The sequence below is a fragment of the Pleurodeles waltl genome, chromosome 11 (assembly GCF_031143425.1).
Source record: "Pleurodeles waltl isolate 20211129_DDA chromosome 11, aPleWal1.hap1.20221129, whole genome shotgun sequence".
Lineage (NCBI taxonomy): Eukaryota > Metazoa > Chordata > Amphibia > Caudata > Salamandridae > Pleurodeles > Pleurodeles waltl.
Genome location: NC_090450.1, coordinates 531559939 through 531584676, shown reverse-complemented (window position 1 = coordinate 531584676; position 24738 = coordinate 531559939). Strand labels below are relative to the sequence as shown.

The 24738-nt window shown below is 44.4% G+C and overlaps 1 protein-coding gene across 2 annotated transcripts in view; it reads left to right on the top strand.

Moving 5' to 3' along the window:
• ATP1B3 (ATPase Na+/K+ transporting subunit beta 3) overlaps positions 1-3667 on the top strand; it is a 260215-nt gene extending 256548 nt beyond the window's left edge. For both annotated transcript variants that reach the window (XM_069213934.1, XM_069213935.1), the window contains exon 7: positions 2940-3667. In XM_069213934.1, the coding sequence (XP_069070035.1) occupies positions 2940-3113 (174 nt within the window). In that variant the 3' untranslated portion in view covers positions 3114-3667. The remainder of the gene's footprint in view (positions 1-2939) is intronic.
• The last annotated feature ends 21071 nt before the right edge of the window (positions 3668-24738 follow it).

The following is a 24738-nucleotide window of genomic DNA, read 5'->3' as shown; positions in this document are numbered from 1 at the left end:
CAATTAAAGCAGACACTTATACCGCAAAATCGTTGGGTACCTTACAAATATGAAAACTGTCTTTTTTTCAGCGAAATTACGAAGAAGGCTATACTTCTAGAAAGGATGATATCAGCCATATGGATATCAAAAATATCGTCCGTTCAGCAATAGCAGCAATGTTCTTATCCCCAACAATTTAGACAGCCACCAACAGCAATTTATAGGAAACAAACTACAAGAAGGAAACAACCTTCTCAAGGCAAGGACACCGGTTGAAAATATTGAGGGCTTGATGGTGCCGTTTATCCTCTGTTTATTCCAGAAATGTATTGGGGGTCAAATCACAAAGCATTTGTGTTTCAAGAATGGTGAATAAGACTCAAGCTCTTAGCACAGAGATTATACAAAAGAAAGTTTGTTTCAGCTTGTCTACTTAAGTCACTCCTCAGAATGATGCCCTCTTGCATTTTGCTAGCAGCATATTTCCGCCTCCAAATGCAGCTTTTAAAAGAGAAGTTGGCCAAACAGTGGCTTCAAATTCAATGATTATTCGATGATGTAATGCAACCCACTCCAAACATGAAAACATCTTTACACTGGTGGATGAAGGATGCAACTCGGTCCATAGGATTACCCTTCCTGTCTCTGATTCCCGAATTTATCATCACGGACGCTTTCCGAGAGGGGTGGGGTGGGGAGCTCACCCACAGGATTTGAGTATCAGAGGAAAATGGACTTAACTCCTGAATGCAATGAATTCACAAACTTGAATATTCCTCAAGATTGAAGAGAAATATTTGTGAACGGTAGAGCTACTACTGTGAACAGAACGTACATGCTAAAATGGAATAGTTTCTATTTGTGGTGCCAAAAATCAGAAGTTCACCCTGTTTCAGCACCCCCAGAGCTTTCTTCTGCCCGATCTGCTGCCTTAAGTAAAATCAGGTTTGGCACGTACTTCGATTAAAGTGCACCTAGCAGCATTCTCAAGATTTAGAATATCAACTGGGTCACCTGCCCTCCGGTCTAATAGGATGATCAAACCATTCCTTAAAGGCCTTTTCAGAGTCTTTCATCTAATAAAGAAACCTCTTTCATCTTGGCAACTCAATACAGTGCTTGCTCAGCTGATAAAGACTCATTTTGAGACCATTCACAAAGAAAATATGACATTTTCTCATGGAAAATGGCACTTTTATTAGCTGTCACATCAGGCAGGATAGTTAGTGACATTCAAGTGTTTAAAATTAAAGAACCATTTATGCAGTTCAAATATAATAGTGTGGTTCCTACACCTGATCCCAAATGCCTAAGTTTCCATTGAATTTTCATTTGAATGAACCAGTTGCCCTAAAGGCATTCTTCCTGAATCCTCAGTGTGACAGAACAGTCCTTACATATTTTGGATGTTAAAAGATGCCTCAACGCCCGTCTATACAGGACAAAACAATTTAGAAAAACAGATCAGGTACTTGTCACATTGGAAACTACTGTAATGGTTTTTGTGTTTCCAAGCAGAGTATAGCTCGATGGATTTCAACAGCTATCCAGCTTTGTCACAGTAACCCTGGAACACCATTGATGGATAAAGAGCACATTCTACCAGAGCTGTCTTTAATACCACTGCTCTTTTTGCTGACCTACCTATTGAGGAAATATGTCAAGTGGCAGTATGAAGAAACAGGCACACATTCATACAACATTACTGTCTGGTGTCTTCCAAACATAGTGATGTGGCTGTGGGACAAGCAATGTTACATCGTCTATTCCAATAAGGTGAACCTTGACATTTTCTATTTATTATCCACCCTCTGCTGTTGTGTTATTGTGATTATTATGGTGCATGCACTCTAACTGCTACCTATTCTGATTCAGGCATGTGAATCTAAGAACGATCTAAAACTGGACAAGAACATGTTAATTACCTGTTGCTATAGTTCTCCAGTATTGGTTTCTTTCATAGATTCACGTGACCCACACCTCACCATACACACTCTTTATTTTCCAAGATCCTTTTTTCCCACTAGTGCTTAAAAATCTGAGCGAGGGTTCTGGTGGGTGCTGTTGTCTGATTGGCCAGAGTTTAGCTCCTATGTAATGAAGTGAACGTTTTCTAGCCATTATAGGCTATATGTAGCATTATGTACTTCTTTCTAATAATGTGTGACTTCCATTTTGACGGGTAATGATTCAAGCCTGTGAATCAATGAAAGATGGCAAATATGGAGAACTAAAGTTAAAGGTAACTAACTTATTTTCTTTCAGTTGTAATGCAGTAATTGGTTTGGAGCTTAGTGGCCTCCTGAAAATGTTGGATATTTATGCACAATACAAACTGATTGAGTGGAGTGCCACCAAACCTTTTTGTTTTTTTGTTTTGTTAGCATGGCTGACATGTTTCACACGAGCTTCAATAATCCCCTGTTACCTCAGGCACCCTCAACTAAAGTTTATTCTAACAAATGGCCATGGTATATTATGTCATTGGCTGTTTATGGTGACATTTTAAAGTTTAACCGTATTAGTTACAGCCACTGGTAATGGGTATCTTACTCTCAAGAGTACACTGAGAAAACTGGAACCAGGTTATTAGCATTGGCTCATCAGAAAAAAACACAAATTCTGGTGAAGATTATAATAGGCATTGTGTTGCCCGTATGGGATTCACAAGGTTTACTGAGGTTTGAATGTGTAAAAATGTCTCTGATTGTAAGTAATCGTAATTGGACTGCAAATCTTGGCGGGGAACAACAGAGTGCTGATGATTGGGCATATGCCCAGGAATAATATTTAAAATAATTCACAGCAATTCACTGCATGAGTTCCTATGTTGTGGGGTGGTCGTGCTCTTTAAAAAGATGTCTGCATCAGTTGACAGACTCCATTGGTAAATGCGTTACCATTTCCATTGTCATTCATTCAGGTGTATTTCTAAATCCTCGATTTCTGTTTCCTAGGTTTCCTATGTACAGCCACTGGTTGCTATCAAGATAATGCCCACCACCTTCAATAGTACCAAGGATGAAATGGTTTTGGAATGCAAAGTCCAGGGATCTCCTAATTTGAAAAATGAAGATGAACGCGATAAGTTTTTGGGTCGAGTAAGCTTCAGAGTCCTAATCACAGAATAGCATTAGCAAAAATATTCCACAAAGTAACATTATTGTGTTTGTTTTTATTTTTATCAACTGGACCTGCTATTCTAGGATAGGAGATCACCTTGAAAGACGTTGGGGAGGCACATGACATTCAGGGTAGCATAAATAATGATGTGCTTCCAATCATAATGTCTGAAATTCCTTTTAAAATATATGCCTGTCGTGCTCCTGCCTTCCCCATGGGGCCAGTTTACAGAGAAAGAATATCATGCCATATTAGGGACCTGTAAATAGCTGTTTCCAAACATGTAATAATGGTGGTCTTTGTCCTGTTCTGGTGTGGTTTTATCCCCAAGTGAGTGTCTAAAGCTTAATGTACTGTGCTATGTAAATATTTAATGGATTTAACACTGGTTTAACTGTCATATCTCAATGCAGACACTGTTTTTAGGGATCAAATGATGAGAGAATAAATGGTACCTGACCAACGTAAAATGATTTTATAACCTCTGCAAGAATTGTGTTGTGTGCAGATGCCTTAAGTCCTGTATGGAAAAAAAACTGAAATAAAGTGGATTTTAAAAGTTGCTGTGTGAATTTTTCAAGGGCATTACAACAAAATGTGTTTGTCACTAGTGTTTAAATAAAATAAATCTATAATGCTTGAATTGTGACCACAGAGGAGGAGCTGCATGTTAGTTTTGTTCATTGCATTTCAAAGAATAAATTATCTGGAAATAATGTTTTAGTAGATTTTTTTTTGAGGAAACGTCACAGAAGTATCAAGAGGAATGCCAAAATAAACTCTAATGTATAAAGACAGTCGGGTTCTCTCTAGTAAATGGCAGCTATAGGATTTATGTTGATATCATTTTCCCTCCGCCAGTTTCTACAATAATTAAAACCCACCCACCTGAGAAGTTTTAAAAATGGTTTTGTCTTTATTTGGGTAACTTGCTGTGATTTGCCTAATAAAGATTCTTTTTATTTCAAACGGCCTCTATTTACAGGTAAAGTTTTCTCAACTCTCGCTTTGGCATTCATCAGTTTCTCGGCGGTGCCTCGTCAATACCAGTCCGCTGTGATGTTCGTAAAAATGACTGCTTACAATACTTAACTAAGTGCAAGCATACCTAGTCCAGAACAACATTTCTTACTCCCAATTTATTTGTGTTCCTCGTCTGTGCAGGTAGCTATTGATTTTGCAGGACTCTGAATTTAACTTTAATTCTGGCTACTGGAAACAAGCTTGCTCTTCACCTCAATCTCTTATCTCAACTAGGTCTTTATGGGCAGTCAAAATAGTCTTGCTGTAGCTCACACGATTTTTAATACAAAGTTTTAATGCTCTTTGACAGTGGTTCTTGACATTTGGTCTTCTGCAGAACTCCAGAGAATCACTACTGGACTCGAGAGACCCCCTCCTCCCAAGCAATTTCTTTGATTTGAACCGCAAAACAATTGACAAAAATACAGAAACAAGTGTATATCAAACAAATACACAAATTATTACGTATTTTATTTAATTCACATTTTTTTCAAAAGCTTGGAGTGTTTCAAAATGTAATTTTATTTATAAAAAGACAAAGCAATATGCATGATGCAAGCATATTACTTTTTTGCTCCAAATGCATGCTCGTTTTTGGTCAGCATATATCAGTGCTTTTGTTGGGGTCACCATTCATCCATAAAAGATTATTTTTCCTTTACATGTGCTACTGCCATGAATTACGATATCAACTCATTTTTCAGTCTTCAGATTTTTAATCTGATATTACTTAATATTCTTATCAGTCGCAGTCCCCCTAGGGTCCTCGGACCACAGGTTAAGAATTACTGCTTTATGATAGATGCATCACCACACTAGTAAAAAACCGACAGTAAAGGCAGTTTCACTTGTTTAACATATACTTAGGGTGTTTCAAGTTAGTGTCAGTCTTAGGTTTACTAATCCTCAGTGTAGAACTGTCATCAGGAAGTAAACTTTGCTATATTTTTTAAATGGAAAGTTTGATACTCCTGAAATGTTGCTGTCATGTGGGGAGCACAATAATGAGGCAGGTTTGATGAAACTATAATGGTCCATTAGCCCTCAGTGGGTTCTGCTGGGGAATATAGCTGAAAGAAATGATTGATACTAATGTGTGGGATACCCTAGTCATTACACTTGTTCAGTACTGCTATTACCCTGTCAAGCAACACTTCATTGTGTGGTGTTAATATCAATTCAGAGACCAGCAATGCTGAGCACTGATATTTGCTTTAGACTTTATAAACATAAAGTGCACCCCATGCACACTAATATCTGATAGAGACTTCTAGCTGTAAATTCCTTACCTTTGAATTTCCCCAGGTGTCAGACTGGATCCAGAAACTTTTGGTTGAGCAATACCCTTGTGCGTGCCATTGGGTGGCTCCATACGATTCCACTTGGAGCTAGAAGTGACTTTGCGGTCACCTAAATAGGTGCTACCCTGGCACGTCGACATCAGTCCTTTTCTTTCCGCATCAGTTTGCGCAGATATGGAGAGAGCTACCCCGCGGTTGTTTTATTGACAAGCTTTTTCTGATATTTTGTTGAGTATTTTTGAAAGTGTCGAAGGTGACATCCATGAAGGTAGGATTCAAGCCATGTGGCTGTCACTGCGCCATGTCAGTAATGGACCCTCACCTTGCCTGCTGATGGTGTCTTGAGCGCGACCACAACTCAGTGGTGCTCAGACTGCTGGGCTATTGCACCGAAGGCAGTGAGGGAGCAGTACCTAAAGCTTCTTGAAGCCCAGAAAGCTTCAGGAGTCCCAAGTCCTCTTCTTCCCACTCGAGGTCTTCGTGGCACTCAGGAAAGAGGCACAAAAAGAAGCCGTTGTCTAAACTGACTTTACCTCGTCCATTGACCGATGCAATGAGTTCAGAACATCTACGTTCCAGGAATGGTTTTGCAGAATCAATGCCAGGTCTGACTCCCCTCCACTTCCGTGAGCCAGAATGACTGCTCCTCTGGTAAAAGACTTTTATGAGGCCATGCGCCGTGTTTTTTAGAAGGCCGACCCCTCCCGAGCACCTTTGGGCCATGCAGGGTTGGAGGAGGCCCCATCAGGTTCCACGCTGGCAGCTTCATCCTTTGCACTGATGGGGACTCATGGATCCAGGTCCACACCGGCAGTTCCCTCGCAATCTTACTTGGTGCCCATCACAATGCCAATACTACTACCGCTGCCAGCCCCTTTCTGACTCTAGATGATCCAGAGGCAGAAAAGCGTTGCTCAACACTGATTCCGGCACCAACAGCACCCATAGGTGCCAGATTGTTGCCCAAGCATCATTTTCAACAGCTAGGTATGGGAGAAGACTGGGAGGGGTCACTGGACCCTTTAGAACACCAGTTAGATCTATGGACTGGTATGAGGAACTAGGAGAGGCCAGTCGACTGGACAACTCTCCAGATACTGACTTGCTATACACCCCCTCCCGTGGCTACGGAGGAGGGAGCTTCCTATGCGGTGGTGGTGTGTAGGGCAGCTGAGGTCCTCTACCTGCCCTCAGTGGCTGTCGGGAATAACCTCTTGACTGAAATGCTTTAGCCTGAGGCTTCCACTTCTAAAACCTTCCTGCCCTTTAATGGGGCACTGAACTCCTACAGGGAACTTAGTCCAAGCCCAGCACAGGGGTTCCTGTAATTAGAACGATTGCCTGCTGCCATCGCCCTGAACCAGGTGACCTAGTTTCCTCCACCAGCACCCCACCCCTGACAGCTTGGTAGTCCAAGCCTCCACTTCCCAGGGCACGTTCCCTTCTGCTTCCCCGGACAGGGAAATTCAAGAGGATGAACCAGCTTGGGAAGATGCTTTCTTCCACCAGCTTGGCATTGAGGTCCCTGAACATGTTGTGCTTATTAGGCCTTTTCTTGCACACCTTATGGGATAAGGTTACGCAAGTGCTGCCGCAGGTCCTGGAGGAAGTCAGGGCAATCCTCTCCCAGGCAGAGAAAGATTGGAGAGATGGGGCATAGTTCACCATTAAGTGTGGCCTGGGCATGACTTACTCGCTGGGCAGAGTAGTTTCATAGACAGTGGCCTTACAGCGCCACGCCTGGCTAAGAACATCTGTTTTTTCGGGGGATGTTGAAGCAAACCTTATGTACATGCCTTTCGACGGGACTTGCTTGTTGGTGAGAAGGCAGACTCTGCGCTGGAGCACTATAAGGACTCTTGGACTAAAGCCAAGACCTTGAGTCTCTCTCGGACTCCTCATCTGCCTTTCGTGGCCACAGAAGGGGCGTTCCACCACACTAGCCCTGTGCCAGCCACTGTCCTGGGCAAGTTCCCCAAGTTATGCAAGGATATTGGCGCAATCTCTTCAGACTTAGAGGGTCTGGAAGCCATAAGTTGTCTGCCACCAAACCCATGGCAGCTGCAGCCTCCAAGCCCTTGTACTTTGATTCTGCAGGACCATGCTTGCCCATTTGAAGGAAGAATACAACATCTTCTCCTCCACTGGCAGTCTATTACATCAGAAACTTGGGTTCTGCAGATCATTCGGAAGAGCTATGCCCTGTCTTTTCAATCCTTTCCTCCCCAAATACCACCCTCATATGAACAGCTGGCAGAGGATCATTTGTCCCTGCTCCGAGAGGAAGTTACAGCTTTCTTGGCCAAGGAAGCTATAGAAAGGGTCCCAGTATCAGAAGTAGACAGTGGTTGTTAGTCCCGCTTTTTTCTGATATCGAAAAAGAACAAGGGTCTTCAACCTATTCTAGACCTCTGGACCAACAATCTCTTCCTCAAGAAGTTCAAGATGCTCACATTGGCTCAGGTCTTGTCTGCCCTAGTCCAAGAAGACTGGTGGTAGCGTTGGACTTACAGGATGCATATTTTCACATTCCCATCCTTCCTGGCCACAGGCCTTACTTGCGGTTCAAGGCAGGCCACGAGCACTTTCAGTTCACCATGCTCCCATCTGGCGTTGCAAGCACCCCTCGGGTGTTCACAAAGGTGATGGCAGTGGTCTCAGCTCATCTGCGCAGGTTAGGGGTTTGTCTTCCCCTTCCTCAACGACTGGCTGTTAAAGGCGACCTCGCCCCAAACTGTGGTCTCCCACCTCCAGACTATGGCAGACCTCTTGCTCTCTCTGAGGTTCACTATAAACATGTCAAAGTCACACCTGACTCCCTCTCAAATGCTCTTTCATCGGAGTTGTTTTGGACACAGTACAGTTTCAGGCATATCCTGTCGACCAGCGAGTCCAGGATATTCAGGTTATGATACAGATGTTTCAGCCTCTAGCCTAGGTTTCAGTGAGACTGACTCTGAGGCTGCTGGGCCTCATGGCCTCCTGCTGGTATGTCATGACAGATGGTGTATGCAAGCTTTGCAGTGGAACCTGAAGTTCCAGTGGACACAGCATCAGGGAAATCTCTTGGACATGGTCCAGATCTAAGAGGGAACTGCAAAAGTCTTGCAGTAGTGGATTACGAACCGCGATTGGGTCAAAGGCAGACTCCTCTCTCTTTCCCAAGCAGACCTCACAGTAGTGACAGATGCATTGCCTCCGTGATGAGGCAGCCATCTGGGAGAGGTGGAGATCAGAGGACTCTGGTCTCCAGCAGAATCAGGACTCCACATCAACCCACTGGAGCTCCGAGCTCTCAGGATAACATTGAGAACGTTTCTTCCCACTGTCAAGGGCAAGCTAGTGCAGGTGTTCATGGACAACACCACTGCCATGTGGTACTGCAACAAGCATGGCAGGGTGGAGTCATGGACGCTTTGTCAAGAGGCCTTGCTTCTCCGGACATGGCTGGAACAGCAGTGCAAAACCTTGGTGGTTCTGCACCTGGTAGGTTCTCTGAATGCCAGGGTGGACTAACTCTGCTGTCAATGCCTAGCGGATCACAAGTGATGTCTCCCTTTGGAAGTGGTGCAAGGACTCTTTCAGCAATTGGGAGAGCCTTGGTTAAATCTGTTAGCCTCCCAAGAGAACATGCAATGTTAGCATTTTGCGTGTGGGAGTTTCCAAATGTGGCAATCGCTCGGCAATGCTTTTCATCACAAGTGGAGATCAGGCCTTCTGCACGCCTTTCCGCCCATACCACTCCTGCCCAAAGTTCTCAAGAAAAGTGACCAGGCTCAAGTAATCCTTGTGGCTCTGGACTGGGCACGGAGTCTAATATCCCGAGCTTCTGAAAATGAGCATCGATCCTCCACTTGGGCTGCCCCTTCATGAGGAACGTCTGTCACAGCAGCAGTGGAGGGTTCTCCACCAGAACCTGTCAACTCGGCACCTTCGTGCATGGAGATTAATCAGTAACAGTTGACAGCCTTCGACCTTCCCCCCCCCCCCGCAGTCTGTATTTGTTGTTTTTAGCAGCCATGCTTTTCTCCACAAAAACGGTATATACCTGCCATTGGCAAAGATTTGTACAATATTGTACAGACCAGTCTAGATCCTCTTTCTGCTTCGTGCTCTGGGCACTCATAAGGGCTATCTGTCTGTTATTCACTTTTCTGTGGCTGCTTGACCAACCCTCTTTGTCTAAGTCCCCTATTGTAAGTAGGTTTCTAAAAGAGCTTGTACGTTTATTTCCCACTTCACCCCTCATTACGCCTCAGTGGGGCCTGAACTTGGTTCTTACATTTCTGATATGCTCTCCGTTTGACCCACCTCATAACTGTCTCCTCAGGCTGTTAACAATCAAAACAGCCTTTCTTGTGGCCATAACATCAGCCCGGAGGGTGAGTGAGCTGCAGGCCTGGTCATCCAAGCCTCCATATCTCAGTGTTTTCCGATAAATTGGTGCTTCACACCCATGCTTCTTTTCTCCTAAAGGTGGTGAATTCATTTCATTTGGGACAAACTGTCACCCTGACCACCACATTTGCTCCCCGTGTAGAAAATTAGCATCTTTCTGGCATAGGTACCCCCATTTTGTGCCTGGTGTCAGTGTGTTTAGACTGGAGTACACTGGGATCCTGCTAACCAGGACCCTAGTGTCAGTACTCTTCCCCCCTAAATTTAGTTGTAAGGTAAGTTTACACCCAACATTAGCATACTGGTGCACCCCATGTAAGTCCTTGGTATATGGTACCTAGGTACCCAAGGCATTGGTACACCAGCGGTCCCCCATGGGCTGCAGCATGTATTGTGCCACGCATGGGGGCCTGTGTAAACTGACTGCAGGCCTGCCATTTTTCACTTCAGATATAAGGGTCACTGCACTCTGACCCTGTAAGTCACCCATAAGGTAGGCCCATTAGCCCTAGGGCAGGGTGCATGGTTCTAAGTGTTAGTGCACCCCTGCATGAGCTGTGGTGCCCCCACAAACCCCAGACTCCATTCCCCTGGCTTTGTAAATGTGGGGAAGCCGTCTTAAGGTATGTACTGGACACCTGGTCAACACAAGTGGTCCAACTACATAATGGCTTTACCAAACATAGGCATGTTTGATATCAGGGGAGCCCTCATGTCTGCCTGTATAGCCTTACAGGGTCTGCATGCTAGTCTATGCTGCTGCTGAGCCCAGACACACTTCTGCCATCCTGCTGCTGAGCCTAACTTGGCAGGAAGGCAGAACCAAGGGTTCCCTGAGACAACCTCTTCTTTAAAAATAGGTGTCTCTGGGCTGGGGGGGTGCCTCTGAGTGCCACCAGATTACTTTGAATGGCACAGTTGATGGCCTCCTTGCATAAACCAGTTTGCCCAAGTGCAGGAACCCCTGGTTCCTGCTCTGGTGTGAAACCACACAAAGGACAGGGGAGTGACCAGCCCCCTGTACAACTCCTCCCCTAGAAAGGTGCACAGAGATCTGCCAGATGGCTACTTGATTCTGCCATCTTCAAAATAAAATGTGCGGATGCCCCTGGGAGCATTTGACTAGTTAGTAGAGGTGAGTGACGTCCCCGATCCCCTCTGATACGTGGGTCAGTGCAGACGGTGGCCAACCAATTTTAGGATTACTTAAGGGCTCCCCTGAGGGTGAGTCCCTAGATTTGTGTGCAAAACTTCAGAAACAGTCTGCAGGTTGTCTTTGCTAGACTCTTTTGCATCCTAGACACCAGAACCGTTGCTGTTCTTCAGGAACTAAGAGCAAACTTGTAACCAATAGGAGGAATCATGCTTTAACTTTTTTCTTTCTGCAAAGACTTCTGCAACCCTGTGGCTGTGCATCATCAAGAATAACTGGGACTCTTACTGCACTTAGGAAAACAAGAAGGAATCTTACCTGGAGTGAAGGAGTCACTCCCCTGCATCCACAGGCACCTCGGCGATAACTGGCTTGTGGATCCTGCTGTCCCACAGACTCTCCAAAGCTCTGCAACACAGGTAGTGATTATGTGGCTTTCCAGAGGTCTGAACTATCTTCTCTGCAACTGGGAAGTTTGTGGTCCCTTGCTGGAGCTACTGGGCTGGAACCCCGGTGCACTGTGTGCTTGACGTTGCCAGGGCTTGTTGGCTCTTCAGTAAAAAGAAGAGCCAACTCACTTTTATTTTGATGATGATATACTTAGGAAGAGCCATCAAAATGGCTCTGTCTGTAATCTTTAGGTAGAAGGCAGGAATAAAAGGTCTCAGTCTCTAATCTATGGGTAGAGGGCATGAATATTTTATTCATGCCCTCTACCCATAGATCAGAGACTGAGAGACAATTTGATGGCACAGGGCACTTTCTGAGTATAATGAGCTCAAAATAAAAGTGAACTCCATGGTAAGTCCTGTGGACAACATTGGTACTACTATTAAATTATTTTTAATCATGTTTAAATCTTCTCCTTCAACACTGGTACTACTATTAAATAATTATTTTTAATCACGATTAAATCTTCGCCTTCACCCTATTTCTACACATTATTTTTGGGTGCAATAAAATGGGCTGTGCATGTTGTGGATAAGTCACATATGACTCAATTAAATTATTGATAGGATGATAACAGGCGACTAATTTATTGTGTTTTGCCCATATAGAAGTTATCCATTTGTTGGATTATCGTGAAGCAAAAAAACAATTTGTGGATAACGATTTGTGATGAATGGTGAGCAGTTGTCTGTTTGACATATGTTGGATGCAGGTTAGTGCAGAGGGTTGATGATGGGAGAGTAGTATGTGAATTGTCTTCAGAACATACAGAGACTACTGATTGTGCATTATGAATTCGTCCATGCGATATTCTTTATAAAGGAATCGAGATATTCTCCTTGCTTTTTGGTATTTTATTCAGATAAATGACGGAAGGTGGTAATTAAATTGAATGTATTGTCAGTGAAGATGTTTTAGATTTAAAGGGGATGTAAATAACTTGGGAATTTATGTATTTCTGTTTGTTTGTTCTTGTATAGATTTGCAAAATATATGTTGGTAGTATATTGAACTGTCCTGAAGAAGGTGGTGGTAGGATTTTTAAAGACCACCGAAACGCGTGGACGAAAATTGGACCGCTGGCCTCACTAGATCCGACTTAAAATTGAATAGGGAATGTGTGCACAAATCAGTTGACCTGTATATACCAAAATTGGGACAGCAACAATATAATGGACTAAGATGGATGTCTTTTGTTTTGTCTCCCTCTTTGACTTTTACATGTATGGCTTTTATTAATTTTCTGGCAATAGTTTTGTGCTGGTTTTTAAGGGTGATTGCATGTTGCATTTTTATGGAATTAATTATAAAGTATTTTTTGTTAGATTCCTTTATCTGAGATTGATCATTGGAGTGAAAGAGTGGTTGATTTAGTGTGCTGTGTACTGAATGGTTTGTTGCTTTCTTTGGGGATTTCTTCTTTTTACTGTATCACGGTGCCCTGTGCCCTTGTGGTGATAGGTTTAGGAGGGCCCTCCATCCCTTTTGTGGAACATAGAGTACAACCTGTTGGTTGGAGAGATTGGTTGTCCATTGGACTTTACCATGGACGTTTTTAAAAAAATTGGTTTTAGTGAAGACCCATTTAACAAAATATTTGGAGCGAATGGGAAGGCAATGATAGTTTCCTCAGACAATGAAAAGAGGAACAAGATTTTAAATGTAAAGAAAAAAATGATTAGAACAGAATTACATGCTGATTTCCTCATTGAATATGTAAAGTCAGGAGTTATTCCAGTTGGACTACAGGTTAGGAATGAACCGGGTTTATTCATTGAGATTAGGAAATTCTTGGAAACTTGGACCCTTACAGCTAATCAATGTAGTCGTGATTGGTTACTAATCATTGAGACAGCTCAAGGGATAGTTATTATTGAAAGACAGGAAATTGAAGAATTGGAGAAAGTCTTGAAGGATAGTATGGATTTAGATAACGCAAAAAATGTTTGGAAGAATTAAATCAGGAGGTAGATGGCTATAGAGACTACCTCACAAACAAGCAAAAAATCTGTCGGACTGAGGAGGGATATTAATAAATTTAATTGTGAACTGACATACCCTCACCTCCAGAAAGACTACTACCTTGGAAAAAAAGACCATGTTTCAGACATGACCCCCAAAGGGAGATGGAGGGCCCCGAAAATTGGGGATAAGAAATGTTACATTCTCTGAATCCTCATGCTCGGGGAGTGAGGAAGAGGAATACATACTTGATAATTCAAATACTGGAGAACACAGTACCAATGTTTTTTTTTAGAATCACGCCCATGCCCTAATCGGAGAGTCGGGGCTACGAGAGGGAGGGGTTCATCACAGAGAAACCAACAGGAATATCTGAGAACAAGGAATCAAAGATATTGGAGGAAGATAAAGCCCCTGTAGTGAATATATCTCAAAGATCTTTGACAAGTAGGGCGAAAGAAGTGTTAGAAAAGGGCCTTAGTTTTGCCCCTACAGCAAGGGTTGATAGGTTAGAATTGTAGAAGGATCGAAGGGCCTTTTTAAAATATTTTTTTTTTTTTAGAAAAGTTAGATTACAAAATTTTATTTGCGGCACAAGAGTTCTCCAGAGATGAGCGTAATGTTTTGGGTTTAAGACCTAAAGCTACATTTACCCCCTCTCTCACACAAGTAGGAAAAGAAGTGGAGTTATTCAGGACCCTTGTGGAGATGGATATCCAGAGAATTGTGCGGGACCCTTTTAAACCTAGGGATAACTTATCGAGCGAACAACTAAATGCCCTTCGTTCCCTTCAAGAAGATGTTAACATCACCATAAAACCTGCCGATAAAGGGGGTGGTGTCATAATTTTTGATACTCGATTATGAAAAAAGAGCTGAGGAGCTTCTGTCAGTGAAAGAACATTACCGACAAGTTCCAATGACTAGATTAGCAACATTAAAGAAGGAAATTGGAATAGTAATTGGCAAGGGTTTAACGGAGAGTTGGATCTATGAAGAAGAGGGACGATGCCTTATGAATGAGAACCCCATTATCCTGGCTTTTTATGGATGACCTAAAATCCACAAGAATCTGTTGAATCCACCTTTGAGACCGATATATATCATGCATTGGGTCCCTATTGGAACCCCTTAACAAATATGTAGATAGTTTTTTAAAACCGCTGGTTTCACAACAGAGATCTTACATTAGAGATTCATCTCACATGATATCTAAGGTTGAAGGTAAGGAGTTTAATAGGGATAGGCAATTCCTTGTGACCTTAGAAATAGAATCCCTTTATACAAATATTCCATAGGACAATACAATTGAAGTGATTAGGAGCTGTTTAGATGTGACGGACTTGAGAGGGGCCAACAGGGAGTTCATTATAAATTGTGTTACTTTGGTCCTTAAAAACAACTTTTTTTAAATTTAAAAATGATCTTTATTTACAGCTTAAAGGAACCAGCATGGGAGCTACCTGTGCTCCCAGTTTAGTTTGCCTCTACGTAGGTGAATTTGAGAACAAGTACATTTATAATGAGGCAGCCCCTTCTTTTGAAAATCTTGACTTGGCACTGGCTTATTGATAATATTTTTTTTTAATATGGGAAGGATCCCGTCAAGAACTAGAAGATTTTTTGTTATAGCTAAATTTGGGCGACATGAATTAAAAATTTACAGCCCATGTGAGTGACAGTGTAGTAGATTTCCTTGATATTTCGATCAAGGACAATAGAGGGTTTTTGGAGGTGGAGTTATTTACAAAACCAACTGATAAAAATACTCTCCTTTACTATTCAAGTTTCCACCCAAAAGCTCAATGGGAGTGTATTCTGTTTGGGCAATTTTTGAGACACAGTAGGAATTGCACTACCCTTGATTTTTATAAACACTCCATGGTTTTGAAACGAAAACTGAAGAACAGAGGTTATCCACATAAATTGATTAGCCACTCCTTCAAGAGAGCTCGTTTTTATAACCGAGCTTGTTTGAAAATGAACGTAGGAATAAAGAACTCGACAGGATTGTTTTTGTTAGTTAATTTAATGGTATTAGCAACAAGATAAAGAACATTTATTAATGGGAGCTGGCATGTTTTAAACAATGAAGAAAAAATCACCCTAAATAAACCTCTCTACGCATTTAGACTCAATAAAAATTTAAGAAATAGTTTGGTTCAGACTTAGAGAGGAACGTCCATCTAGACAGCTTATCTTGACTGGCAGTGAAGTAAAAGGGAATTCTAGTTGTGGTAATTGCAGTTGCTGTGATTTATGTATAGAAGAGAAGTCTTTTGAATATCAGGGCTTCAAAATTACACCAACAAGTATGAATAACTGCCGCAGTAAAATTGTGGTGTGCTTAATCTTGTGCCCATGGGTTATAGCCTATGTGCATGAAACAGGAAGAGAACTGAGGACTCGTGTATGTGAACATAGTTCAGCAACTAGGACAGGTAAGATAAATGCACCATTGGTTGAACATTTTCACAATAGGAGACATTCTGAAAATGATTTGCAATGATTTATCCTGGAGAAAATTTGTCCAAGAAAGAGAGGAGGTAATTGTGAAACATTTAGAAAGAGGCGAGAACTATGGTACATTATTAGACTGGAGAGGGTGAAGAATGGTTTGACTAGTAAGGAGGATTGGGACAAGGGGTTTGTCACTAATATTTTCATTTTCAAATGAGTGAGGGGCCCTTTTGTTACTTATTGAGTTCTAAGTTATGACCCCTTATAGATGTAATTGTGTGGTTAAACAGGGGAATATGATCATATGGAACTTTCCGATTTGGGTGATAAAAGGATCTGTAATATTTAGAAAATGAGAGTTTAATAGAATGGAATAGCTCCCCCGTATTATAACGAGTGATTAGTTTAACATGACACTTAGAAAACATCAAATGGGGCAATCCAAGATGGGGCGTATATTGGAATCACTGAACTGGTGCGAGCGGTTCAGTGTTTCGTGAAACAGGAAGTGAGCATTTTATATCAGGAAGTCAGTCCCAAACGGGGAAACCCAAGATGGGCCGCATACTGGAACCGCCGAATTGGTGCGAGTGGTTCAGTTTTTCAGGTAACAGGAAGTTAGCATTTTACATCAGGGAGTCAGGAAAGGCACAAAGGATTCCCCTGATTGGTGGTTGGCTGAGTAAGGATACACCCACCCCTAAACATAAAGGAAGGAGGCTTAGGTGAGGAACTGACCGAACGGAATAGAAAAAAACGAGGACGCTGTCCCACAATTGGGTTGGTGATATCCAAGGAAATGATGTGGATGCTCGATATGATATATAATAGGGACATTTGATATTGGATATATGATAATCAGCTTTATTTTGAACCCACTATATTGTAGTAGCGTGTTGATAGTGATTATGTTCACTGGAGGGTTTTTAGACAATAAGTAATCACTGCTCTTTTTTTAAAAACTGTTTGATTATACTGGCGTAAGACTCTTGTTTAATATACTGTAGTGAAACATAGGAAGTGGAAGTGGATTATCATGTTTTATTTAGAGGATTAAGGAATATAGTTTTTATAGTCATTTATGGTCAAATGGTGAAAGGTTTCAACATATGAAACTTAAAGACTTTTATTCATGCCCTCTACCTATAGATCAGAGACTGAGAGCCAATTTGATGGCACAAGGTTCTTCCTGAGTATGAGGAGTTCAAAATAAAAGTGAACTCCCTGATAAGTCCTGTGGACAAAATTGGTACTACTATTAAATAATTATTTTTAATCACGATTAAATCTTCTTCAACATTGGTACTACTATTAAATAATTATTTTTAATCACAATTAAAACTTCACCCTATTTCTACACATTTTTTTGGGGTGCAATAAAATGAGCTGTGCATGTTGTGGATACGTCACATATGACACAATGAAATAATTAAAATCATTAATAGATCGAATGACAACAGCCAACTAATTTATTGTGTTTTGCCCATATAGAAGTTATCCATTTGTTGGATTATCGTGAAGCAAAAAACAATTTATGGATAAGGATTTGTGATGAATGGTGAGCAAGTGTCTGTTTGACTTATGTTGGAAGCTGGTGAGTGCAGAGGGTTGGTGATGGGAGAGTAGTATGTGAAGTTTCGTCAGAACATACAGAGACTACTGATGTGCATTGTGAATTCCTCCATGTGATATTCTCTATAAAGGAATCAATATATTCTCCTTGTTTTTTGGTATTTTATACAGATAAGTGACGGGAGGTGATAATTAAGTTGAATGTATTGTCATTGAAGATGTTTTAGATTTAAAGGGTATGTAAATAACTTGGGAATTTATGTATTTCTGTTTGTTCTTGAATAGATTTGCAAAATATGTTAGTGTATTGAACTGTCCTGAAGAAGAATTTTTAAAGACTACCAAAACTCGTTGACGCAAATTGGACCGCTGGACCCATTGGAAGGACTTAAAATTGAATCGGGATTGTGTGCACAAATCAGTTGGCCTATATATACCAACATTGGGACAGCAACAATATAATGGACTAAGATGGATGTCTTTTGTTTTGTCTCCCTCATGTTTGACTTTTACATGTATGGTTTTTATAATTTTTTCTGGCAATAGTTTTCATGTTGCATTTTTATGGAATTAGTTATTAAATATTTTTTATTAGATTCCTTTATCTGAGATCAATCATTGGAGTGAAGGAGTGGTTGATTTAGTGTGCTGTGTACGGAATGGTTTGTTGCTTTCCTTGGGGATTTCTTATTTTTTCTGTATCATGGTGCCCTGGCCCCTTGGGGTGAAAGGTTTAGGAGGGCCCTCTCTCTCTTTTGTGGAACATAGAGTACAACTTGTTGACTCTTCAGTCCAAAGACCTCCTAGCTCCAAGAAGCCTTGGCCTCCTGCACTCTCCAGCTCCAAGAACGACATTGTCTCTGCAACTCCTGCGATGTAGGCATCCCACTTTGCTGTGCTACTGAGGCCTCTCTGATTACCTGTGCCTGCTGCCAGCGGGTCCTGCTGGGGAGCTCCAATTCATGCTGGCTGTTCTGCCTGCTGAGGGCCATCCCTGACCTACCTGCCAAGGTTGGGTCACCTGGACCTTGCGGGTCCCCAAAACTCCTGCAAACTCTGCACAAAGCTTCTTGCATTTGCCCAAGCAGGTTGTTTGTCCTGTTGACCAGTGACCCCCTCTGAAATCTGATAACCGGCATGGGACAACTTGTGGATGACTCCTGGGATCCTCCTGCATCACTTGGACTCCACAGCTGCACTTTTTCGTCCACCGTCCTTTAGGAAGCATCGTAGAGAATGGTAGGCATTACCCTCCTGCACCACCTGGGCACCACTGGGTGGTTTGGACTCTGTCCCCTCTCTCCTTAAGTTCTCTTTATCCGGAATTCATGCCTGAGTTACACTGACCTGGTCCACGGGTCACAACAGCAGCTGGACAACTGAGGTCCCAATTGACTTCAGCTGGAGGTTCTAACACTACTTCACCCCTAGGCACCTGGGCTCCTTGGTGTAGGTACTCCAATGTTCTGGGTATCCACGGGTGGGGGCACTCTTCAACTTCCTTTGTCCTAATGTTTCCTCTGGGTCCTCTGGGAAGGGTCCTAAAATGCAAAAACTCCAAACGCGACTTTGCCATGTTATCCTATGGACACTAGCCCAAGGTTTCCACGGGTGCCTGGGGAATTCTACGTACTTACCTTTAGGGTATTAGTACTTCCCCAGTCCTAAGGGACCTTGAGTGGCAGTGTGGGTTGGGTGTGTTTTTTGCATTCCATTTTTTAGTATTTAGTTTGCCACCCCCCCCCCCCTTTTTTTAAGGGGCCCATATTATTTTATGCCTTTACTTACCTTTTGCTAAGAATATCTTTGTATGGCCATATCTCTAGTTAGGAGGTATACCAAAATCTTCCAGTTTCAGATTTGTTTCCTTTTGAGTTTCCCCAGGCGCCAGCCTGTATCTGGAGACTTTTTTCTTCGAGCAGTACCTCTGCGTGCCATTAGGTGGCGTCGGTCGACTCCACGGGCATCAGTGGCGTCATGCACGCCATGATGACATAGCGGTCGTATATAGGTGCCACCCCGCGCACTGACGTCAGTTCTTTTCTTTCCGTGCCAGCCTACCTCTGTCACTTTTTGACTACTACGACATTTAAAAAAAAAAAATTTATACAAGGTCGTGGATGCGATGAGGGATCTCCTGCAAGACCGGTTTAAAGCCCTTTAACTCCTGTCACCGAATGATGTCTGGGACGGATCTGCACCTTGTATGTCTTTGGTGCCTGGAATGTTATTACAACCCGAAGTCATGCTCCGAGTGTCGGCCCATGAAACCGAAAGCTTTGAGGGAGTGGTCCCTAAAGCTAATGGCGGCTTGTCACTCGACTCCGCGGTGTTTACGGTCTCGTTCGAGAATAAGGTCTTGAGGCCAGCCATGGAGTCACCACCACTCTTCGTCCTCGAAGTCATTGGGACATACGGGTCATAAGAAAAAGAAGTCCAAGAAGAACAAACATTCTTCATCTTCACCCCATTGCTCGGACAATGCGGTGTGGGGGAGAGCATCGACACTAGGCCTCCGTCCTCTGAGCCTCCATCTGGGTCCACCCTGCGCTTCCCCAACTTCCCGAAAGCCGGAGCCACCCCTGCCCAGCTAAAAGTTTAATGAGGCAATGTGACTCATTTTTGGGCCGACTGACCCACCCTCTGGCACAGGTGAGTTGGTGATGGCCCCCTCTGGTTTGAAGTCATCGGCTTCAGCCACAATTCCAGAGGGCTCCTCCAGATCCAATCTCAGATCCGCCCCAACGCCAGTCGTGCCACTGTACCTTCCCCGGCATCAAAGCAGATTCCGTTCTCTATGGGCCCTCCTGGGCCCAGAGTTGATCCAGACCTTTATATTTATGGGTATGGAGGGGCTGGTGGACCCTTTAGAATACCAGCTTGACCCCCAAATGGACAGGGTGCAGGATTTGGGTGATGCCAGTGGTCTACCCTTGACACTGGTATGCTCTCTCCCCCTACCGTGGCTATGGAGGAGGGCGCCACGTACTCCCTGGTGGTGGTAAGGGTGGCTGAGGTCCTGGACCTTGAGCTAACTTCTGTGGAGCTTAGGCCTAATATCCTAACCGACGTGCTTCAGCTGGGGTCTTCCACATCAGAATCCCTTCTCCCTTTTAATGAGGCACTGACGGACGTCCTTTTGGGTACTTGGTCCAGCCCAGCACAGGGGCTCCTGTGAATAGGACGACTGTCCACCACCATCGGCCTGCACCAACAGACCCGAAATTCCTCACCCAACACCCCACGCCAGAGAGCCTTGTGATCCAGGCTTCCTCTTCTTCCTCTGGTGTATTCCCTAACACCCCCCACCTCCCTCCCCCCAACACCCTGATAGGAAATCAAAAAAACTGGATAATTTGGGGGAAGTCTAGTCCAGTCTAGCGCTGCGGTCCATGAACACTGCATGGCTTTTTTGGCTGTTATTCCTATACTCGCTGGGATACTGTTGCGCGGGTGCTGCCTACAGTTCCGGAGGAGGCCCGGACTGTCCTCTCCCAAGCACTCGCAGATGGGAGAGATGCAGCCAAGTTCATCATTTGCTGTTGACTGGATACGACCAACTCTCTAGGCAGATCAGTTGCATCAACGGTGGCATTAAGACGTCATGCCTGGCTGAGAACATCTGGCTTCTCGGGGGATGTCCAGCAAATGTTGATGGACATGCCCTTTGATGGCACCTGTCTCTTTGGAGACAAGGTGGACTCTGCGGTCGAGCGCTTCAAGGATTCCCGAGCCACGGCCCGGGTCCTTGGCCTCGCACCTGCCCCTAGACCCCCACCAGTCCGCCTTTCACCCCTTTCGTGGCTTCGGAAGAGGCACCCAACCGCGTCCTTTTCCACCAAGCCATCGACCCGCGAATGCTGTACAGATCCTGCGCAGCTGTCGAATCACACGATCTCTGGGACCAGGTCGCCCAGTCCACCCCCCTCCTCGCCCTCCAAACCTTCATAGTCCGTTGGAACACCAGGAACCATTTGGCGGCAAAATGCGCCATCATTGGCCCCACTGGAAATCCATTACCATGGACAGGTGGGTCGTCCAGATTTTTCGGAAGGGCTACTCCCTCCCTTTCAAGTCTTTTTCTCCAGCCATGCCACCTTCATTCGATCGCATATCGGAGGATCATATGGCACTTCTCCTTGAGGAAGTCAAAGCTCTTTTGGCCAAAGGAGCAATAGACGGGGTCCCTGTGTCAGAAGTAGGTAGTGGTTGTTATTCCAACTACTTTCTGGTGCCAAAGAAGGACAAGGGCCTTCGGTCACTCAATTTCTTCCCCAAAAAGAAGAAATTCAAGATGCTGACATTGGCTCATGTCTTATCTGCCCTGGACCCGGGAGACTGGATGGTATTGTTGGACTTGCAGGACGCATACTTCCACTTCCCCGTCTTGCCGGCCCATAGACGTTACCTAAGATTCGTGGTAGGCTATGAACACTTTGTTCACTGTTCTCCCATTTGGCCTCACCAGCGCCCCTCGGGTGTTCACGAAGGTGATGGTAGTAGTTACAGCTCATCTGCACAGGTTAGGGTTCCCAGTCTTCCCCCTACCTCGACGACTGGCTGTTGAAGGCAGATATGCCCTAAAAAGTCATCTCCCACCTCCAGACTACGGTGAACCACTTGCATTCGCTGGGGTTTATTATAAACATGCCAAAGTCACACCTGATTCCTTCTCAGACGCTCCCTTTAATAGGAGCTGTTCTGGATACAGTGCAGTTTCGGCCTTAACCTCCCAAAAAGTGAGTTCAGGATATTCGGGCTATGATACAGATGTTTCAGCCTCTGTCCTGGATTTCGGTGAGAATGACTGAGGCTGTTGGGCCTCATGGCCTCCTGCATCCTGCTGGTTCAAAAGGCCAGATGGCATATGCAGGCTCTGCAGTGGGACCTGAAGTTCCAGTGGGCGCAGCATCTGGGGAGACTCCAACAAAGTCCAGATCTCAGAAGGAACTGCAAAAGATCTTCAGTGGTGGCTAACGAATCAAGATTGCGTCATGGGCAGATCCCTCTCCTTTTCCTAAACAGACCTCACAGTAGTGACAGATGCGTCACTCCGGTGATGGGGCGGCCTCATGGGAGAGGCCTCTGGTCTCCAGCGGAATGCGGGCTTCATATCAATCTTTTGGTGCTCCGAGCGATTCGACTAGCATTGAAAGCATTTCTTTCCTCTCTTTCAAAGGGAAAGCAGTGCAAGTGTTCATGGACAACACCACTGCCATGTGGTACTGCAACAAACAAGGTGGAGTGGGGTCATGGACTCTGTCAAGAGGCACTTCGTCTCTGGACTTGGCTGGAACATAAGAGCATTTCCCTGGTGGTTCAACATCTGGCAGGCTCTGAAAGCCAGAGCAGACAAACTCAGCAGACAGTGCATAGTTTATCACAAATGGTGTCTCCATCCAGAGGTGATGCAAGGTCTCTTTCAGCAGTGGGGAGAGCCTTGGTTAGATCTCTTTGCCTCCACAGAGAATGCACAAGGTCAGCTATTTTGCACATTGGAGTTTCCAAGGCGGCACTCACTCTGCAACGCCTTTTGTCTCGAGTGGACCTCGGGCCTCCTGTACGCCCTTCCACCCATACCACGTCTGCCCAGAGTTCTGATATCAGGCAAGACTGGGCCCAAGTTATCCTGGTGGCTCCGGACTGGTTACGAAGAGTCTGGTATCCCGAGCTCTTGACCATGGCCATAGCTACTCTGATCAGACTGCCCATTCGGGAGGATCTTCTGTCACAGCAGCAGGGGATGGTCATCCACTGAACCTGTCCACTCTCCACCTCCTTGCGTGGAGACTGAGCACCACAGTTGACGGCTTTTGACCTTCCACCCGAAGTCTGTAATGTCATCTTGGCAGCCAGGCGTGCTTCCACCATAACGGTATACGCCTGTCATTGGAAAACAAATTGTGGCATGGTGTATCAAACAAATCTGTTGATCCTCTCTCCGCACCTCTTTCTGAACTTCTGCGCTTTGTTCTCTCTTGCCTAGCAGGACTCTGCCTTGAGGACCCTCAAGGGGTAACTTCCTGAGACTACGTGACCAACCTTCTTTATTCATATTTCCCATTGTCGGGAGGTTTCTCAAAGGCCTCGCACATCTCTTCCCACCTATCCCATTTATCATGCCCCAATGGGATTTAAATTCAGTCCTCATTTATCTGATGTGCACTCCATTCAAACCACTTCATAGCTGCCCTTTACAGCTCCTAACAAAGACTGCCTTCTTAGTTGCCATAACCTCTGCACGCAGGGTAAGTGAGCTCCAAACTCTGTCATCTAAACCACCTTTTCTGGCAGTACACCCTGACAAAAGTGGTATTCCGCACTAGGGATTCTTTTCTCCCTAAAGTAGTAAAACCCTTCCATGTAGGTCAATCCATCACCTTACCTACTTTTTACCCACCCTCACATGAGGCAGAGACTCCACCACCTGGACCCAAAAAGAGCGTTGACGTACTACCTTGATCGTACTAGAGACTTCGGTGTGGACAATCAACTCTTTGTAGGATATGTGGGGATGAAGAAATGGAAGGTGGTGCAAAAAAAAAAAAAAATCTCACAATGGGTCTTCCTATGCATCAAAATGTGCTACACTTTGACAAACAAGCAACCCCCTGAGGGCTTGCAAGCTCACTCAACCAGAGCAACTGCAGCTACCACAGCGTTAGGACAAGGAGTTCCAGTCCTTGCTATGTCAGGCAGCCACATGGGCCATTTCTGCACATGTTCACCAAGCACTACTGCCTGGACAGTCAGGTCCTTAGGAACAGCTACTTTGGTTGTTCGGTCCTACAGGACTTCCTGGTGTGATTTTGGATCTGATAGAGACTTCTATCTGCAGCTTCCTTACCTTAGAATTCCCTGGCATCAGCTTTGAATCTGGAGTTTTTTCTGAGCAGTACCCTGCGAGCGCGCCGTCGGACGGCGTCGTTCGGATCTGCGTGCGTCGACCGTCTCTGCGTGCGTCGTCAGTGACGTTGGAGTCGTCTATGATGTCATGGTTGTCTATATAGACGCCGTCTCAGCGCGCGTACGTCAGTTCTTTTCCTTCCGCGCCGGTTAAGCGCAGTTTTGGAAAGAGCTACCCTGCTTCGACGGTTTGTCGACGCTTTTTTGACTGTTTGGAGTCATGTCTTCGAGAAAGACAGGATTCAAGCCGTGTGGTGCGTGTCATCGCACCACGTCGGTGACGGATCCGCACCAAGTTTCTTTGGTGCCTGGACAAGGACCACGATTCCACCTCGTGCTCCGATTGTCGGGCCATGGCACCGAATGCCTTGAGGGAGAGATCCCTTAAGCTTCTTGCGCCCGACATTC